At 34.3% G+C, this 5989-nt stretch overlaps 1 protein-coding gene across 1 annotated transcript; it reads right to left on the bottom strand.

Annotated features, from left to right (window-relative positions):
• Positions 1 to 236: 236 nt before the first annotated feature.
• On the bottom strand, positions 237 to 1233 carry LOC133541548 (guanine nucleotide-binding protein G(I)/G(S)/G(O) subunit gamma-7-like). The gene is made up of 2 exons (XM_061885004.1): positions 987 to 1233; positions 237 to 917 (listed from the first exon to the last, which is right to left on the bottom strand). The coding sequence occupies exons 1-2, from the start codon at positions 1065 to 1067 to the stop codon at positions 792 to 794; spliced, it is 207 nt and encodes a 68-aa protein (XP_061740988.1). The 5' UTR covers positions 1068 to 1233; the 3' UTR covers positions 237 to 791.
• Positions 1234 to 5989: the final 4756 nt, after the last annotated feature.

Below are 5989 nucleotides of genomic sequence, written 5' to 3'. Positions count from 1 at the left end.
AGTGTCAAAGCGCTTTGAGTACCTTGAAGGTAGAAAAGCGCTATACAAGTACAACCCATTTATCATCTATTTATTTAAATGGTAACACTAAATGATGCCAAGGGGGGAAAAAAACTCATAGCCACAGCACACAAAAACGTGTGTAAGAGGGAAACATCAAAGAACAGAAAGGACATTCAATACATTAAAGGGGGCAGAGCTGATGCAAACAGCCATTTCTACACACAGCCACAAAATTGATTGAAACTTTTATTACTAGATTGCACAGTACAGTACATATTCCGTACAATTGACCACAAAATGGTAACACCCGAACAAGTTTTTCAACTTGTTTAAATTGGGGTCCACGTTAATCAATTCATATTGAGCAAGTATGCCTTGTATAACAATCAATCCACTGTCTCCGCCCCTCCCTCACGAATGCTGCTGGGTGCGCCCGCCTTCACAATTTGTTTTGTTTACAACCCCTTCATAACCCTGTACGTACATTGAAAATACACGCAACCCTAACTCAAAACGCCGGACATTTAAGGCATTTGAGAAACCCCACCCGGACAGCCCCGCCAAAGAGGACGTATGGTCAGTCTACATCAACTAAATTCAGGACACTTTAAAGACCAATATTGACTGCTGCTGTGACTTTATTTGTCTCTTAAATTAATGCAGTGAAGTTGTGCACTCAAATGGTATATCGAGCATGCAGCACAAGCACCTTATCTTTTCATTTAAGACACACTTAACATGCAGACTGACATCAACAAAGCAGAGGAATAAAGTAGTCACATGGTGTCTTAAAGCAGCACACAGGACTTCTTATCTTTGAATGGGTTGGAGGAGGCTGCAATTCCAGTGAGCAGAGGGTCAGTGCGTCTGTTGTCCTGGCAGTACTGCACCAAATCTACAGCCGTCAGCGAGATCTGGGACACAGGTGGAGAATTTTTCCCAAATGTCTGGCACACATCCTCCCATACCAGCAGCCAACGTACCTTAATTCTCTCCATGCCGGCCTCCACTCGAAGCTGCTCCACCACTTTTTGCAGGTGAGCGAGACTATTACTGCAACTCATTTCTTTCAACAACCCAAAATGTTTTTCAATGGAAAAGGGGAAAAAAAGAAAATCTGATTTTGAACAGGTTCAGGTCCAAAACGCTCCTGTTTTTAACCTGCACGGCAGTTTTATTCGCTGCTGTCGGGCGGAGGGGTTGAGAGGTCCTTTTAATGCTGCTTTAAAGGTCATCTTGAAAAGGTCACAGAAAAGCACGTCATCAAAAGTATTTAATGCTTCCCATGCAATGTTTACTCACAAAATATCTCATATATACCTTTTTGTTGCCTGTGTCTAAATGTATGAACTTTTAAATTGTAAAAAAATAGTCTAGCCTTATTTATAAAGTGTTTTAATATTAGATTTTGACAGAGAAACATCCAGCACAAACACAAAAAGATTGAGCTCCTGCACTTACCTTTTGGATTTTTTTTATTTATTTCAGGTATATACATAAAAATAAAAAAAGTACAAAGTTGACAATAAATAATGTGTAGCCTTTTGTTTACAAAGTGTTTTTAATGACATTTTAGCAGAGAAGCATCCACAACAAAAAATAAAAGATTGAGTTTTTAAACTTACTTTAAATCAAATGAATAAAAAAAAAAAGGAAGGTTATTGTTTCTATGGTTATTGTTTATTTTATTCGAATGTGTTTTTGGTTTTAAGTATTGAAAGTAATACACCAATGTACCACTGGGTTGTTGTTAGCAGTAGTGAGTTCATTTAATTAAACGTCGAAGAAGATCTTCGTAAGGTACTGTTTGTGCTTATTTTATTTTTTTTACAATTTGTATCTTGATTATTGTTTGAAAAATATTGTGGAGATATTTTTAAACACATACCTTGGAAAATCTATTGTATTGTACGTGAATTTTTGCATCACAGTTTGTTGAAATAATGTGTAACCTTTTTTTTACAAAGTGTCTTTAATGAGATTTTAGCAGAGAAGCATCCACAACAAAAAATAAAAGATTGAGCTTTCAAACTTACTTAAAATCAAATTATTAAAAAAATATATGTAAGGTTATTGTTTCTATGGTTATTGTTTATTTTATGCGAATGTGTTTCTGGTTTTAAGTATTGAAAGTAATACACCAATGTACCACTGGGTTGTTGTTAGCAGTAGTGAGTTCATTTAATTAAACGTCGAAGAAGATCTTCATAAGGTACTGTTTGTTTGTGCTTTTTTTTTTTTTTTTTTTACAATAGTTTGTGTCTTGATTATTGTTTGAAAAATATTGTGGAGATATTTTTAAACACATACTTTGGAAAATTTATTGTATCGTACGTGAATTTTTGCATCATAGTTTGTTGAAATAATGCGTAACCTTTTTTTTTACAGTGTTTTTAATGAGATTTTAGCAGAGAAGCATCCACAACAAAAAATAAAAGATTGAGATTTTAAACTTACTTTAAATCAAATGAATAAAAAAAAGGAAGGTTATTGTTTCTATGGTTATTGTTTATTTTATGCGAATGTGTTTTTGGTTTTAAGTATTGAAAGTAATACACCAATGTACCACTGGGTTGTTGTTAGCAGTAGTGAGTTCATTTAATCAAATGTCGAAGAAGATCTTCATAAGGTACTGTTTGTTTGTGCTTATTTTTATTTTTTTTTACAATAATTTGTATCTTGATTATTGTTTGAAAAATATTCTGAAGATATTTTTAAACACATAATTTGGAAAATCTATTGTATTGTATGTGAATTTTTGCATCGTAAATTGTTGAAATAATGTGTAACCTTTTTTTTACAAAGTGTTTTTAATTAGATTTTAGCAGAGAAGCATCCACAACAAAAAATAAAAGATTGAGCTTTTAAACTTACTTTAAATCAAATGAATAAAAAAAAAAGTAAGGTTATTGTTTCTATGGTAATTGTTTATTTTATGCGAATGTGTTTTTGCTTTTAAGTATAGGAAGTAATACACCCATGTACCACTGGGTTGTTGTTAGCAGTAGTGAGTTCATTTAATTAAACGTCGAAGAAGATCTTCATATGGTCCTGTTTGTTTGTGCTTATTTTTTTTTTTTTTTTACAATAGTTTGTATCTTGATTATTGTTTGAAAAATATTGTGGAGATATTTTTAAACACATACTTTGGAAAATCTATTGTATTGTACGTGATTTTTTGCATCGTAGTTTGTTGAAATAATGTGTAACCTTTTTTTTACAAAGTGTTTTTAATGAGATTTTAGCAGAGAAGCATCCACAACAAAAAATAAAAGATTGAGCTTTTAAACTGACTTTAAATCAAATGATTTTTAAAAAAAATATGTAAGGTTATTGTTTCTATGGTTATTGTTTATTTTATGCGAATAATGTGTTTTTGGTTTTAAGTATTGAAAGTAATACACCAATGTACCGGTGGGTTGTTGTTAGCGTTAGTGAGTTCATTTAAAGGCCTACTGAAATTAGATTTTCTTATTTAAACGGGCATAGCAGGTCCATTCTATGTGTCATACTTGATCATTTCGCGATATTGCCATATTTTTGCTGAAAGGATTTAGTAGAGAAAATCGACGATAAAGTTCGAAACTTTTGGTCGCTAATAAAAAAGCCTTGCCTGTACCAGAAGTAGCAGACGATGTGCGCGTGATGTCACGAGTTGCAGGGCTCCACACATATTCACATTGTTTGTAATGTGAGCCTCCAGCAGTAAGAGCAATTCAGACAGAGAAAGCAACAATTTCCCCATTAATTTGAGCGAGGATGAAAGATTTGTGAATTAGGATATTTATAGGACTAGAGAAAAAAAAAAAAGCGACGGTTCCGGGCGGCGGCAGTGTGAGCGTTTCAGATGTAATTAGACACATTTACTAGGATAATTCTGGAAGATCCCTTATCTGCTTATTGTTTTAATAGTGTTTTGGTGAGATTGTAAAGACATACCTCGAGGTCGGATGGCTGCGGTGAACACGCCAGTGTCTCAGAGAGAAGCCGAGGAGCCAAGATCACAGCTGCCTTTTTTTGACAGCTGCTGCAGGAGGATGAATAATCCACTGATGTCTCCGGTAAGATATATATCACAATTTTCCCATCCAAAAACTTGCTGGTTGATGTAGAGAAAACATGTTCGCTTGACCGCTCTGTGTTAAAGCTTCACAACAAACAAACACCGGCTGTGTCTCGGTGCTTAAGACAGCTGCAATCCACCGCTTTCCACCAACAGCATTCTTATTTATAGTCTCCATTATTAATTGAACAAATTGCAAAAGATTCAGCAAGATTTATGTCCAAATTACTGTGTAATTGCGCGATGAAAAGAGACGACTTTTAGCCGTGTTTGGTGCTGGGCTAATATGTCCCTTCCAACCCAAAATGTCACAAACACACGTCATCATACTGCGACGTTTTCAACAAGAAACTCCGCGGGAAATTTAAAATTGTAATTTAGTAAACTAAAAAGGCCGTATTGGCATGTGTTGCAATGTTAATATTTCATCATTGATATATAAACTATCAGACTGCGTGGTCGGTAGTAGTGGCTTTCAGTAGGCCTTTAATTAAACGTCGAAGAAGATCTTCATAAGTACTGTTGATTGATTGATTGAAACTTTTATTAGTAGATTGCACAGTACAGTACATATTCCGTACAATTGACCACTAAATGGTAACACCCCAATAAGTTTTTCAACTTGTTTAAGTCGGGGTCCACGTTTATATAGTTTATAGTTTGAGTTTGATTTCGAACATGCAAGCATAAAAAATTAAACATCACAATTTCCAGTTTCTCTTTTTAACATGTTCGACACGTTAATGAATTCATGGTAAAATTCATGTTTGTGCTTTCTTTTTTCCCGGTAGTTTCTATCTTGATTATTGTTTTTAATGGTTTGCAATCATCAATCAAATCTTGGCGAATGATTAAGAGTACAAAAGCCCTTAAATTGATATAAACGGTAAATGGGTTGTACTTGTATAGCGCTTTTCTACCTTCAAGGTACTCAAAGCGCTTTGACACTACTTCCACATTTACCCATTCACACACACATTCACACACTGATGGAGGGAGCTGCCATGCAAGGCGCCAACCAGCACCCATCAGGAGCAAGGGTGAAGTGTCTTGCTCAGGACACAACGGACGTGACGAGGTTGGTACTAGGTGGGATTTGAACCAGGGACGCTCGGGTTGCGCACGGCCACTCTCCCACTGAGTACAGTAGTACTTACTATCTGTCCTGTGACGGGACTCAAAACACTTGTGATTAAAATCAATGTCGCCATTTTAAAATTAATTAAATACATTTTATTGGAGCTTGACCCCAAAACATCACAATTTATCAATCAATCAATCACAGTTTATTTGTATAGCACCAAAAATGTATCAATCAAGGTTTATTTGTATATCACCTTACAACATCACAATGGAGCACAAAGTGCTTTACGGGACAAATAAGTTAAAAGCAAGTACAAACCCCGTTTCCATATGAGTTTGGAAATTGTGTTAGATGTAAATATAAACGGAATACAATAATTTGCAAATCCTTTTCAACCTATATTCAATTGAATGTACTACAAAGATAAGATATTTGATGTTCAAACTCAAATAATAATTGACTTAGAATTTCATGGCTGCAACACGTGCCAAAGTAGTTGGGAAAGGGCATGTTCACCACTCTGTCTGTGTTAAAAACATTTAAAGTGATTTAGGTTGCCCTTTTTCATTATATTTATTATTATTATTTATAAATATTTAATACTCATCTGTATTTGCTTTTGTTTACGCTCCTTGTTGTTGAAAGTGTGTTGACTTGTGGTGTGAATTCTAAATGTATGTTTATTGTTCAATTAAAAAAATAAATTGAAAAAAAATCTTGATTATTGTTTGAAAAATATATCGGAGATATTTTTAAATATGCTGGAAAATGTATATTGTATTGTACATGAATTTCTGTATCATGGTTTGTTGACATAAAGTTTTGGCAAAAAAAAAAAA

The sequence above is a fragment of the Nerophis ophidion genome, linkage group LG23, assembly GCF_033978795.1.
Source record: "Nerophis ophidion isolate RoL-2023_Sa linkage group LG23, RoL_Noph_v1.0, whole genome shotgun sequence".
Classification (NCBI taxonomy): Eukaryota; Metazoa; Chordata; class Actinopteri; order Syngnathiformes; family Syngnathidae; genus Nerophis; species Nerophis ophidion.
The sequence above is the reverse complement of the archived record's forward strand: the minus strand, read 5'-3'. Positions and strand labels throughout refer to the sequence as shown.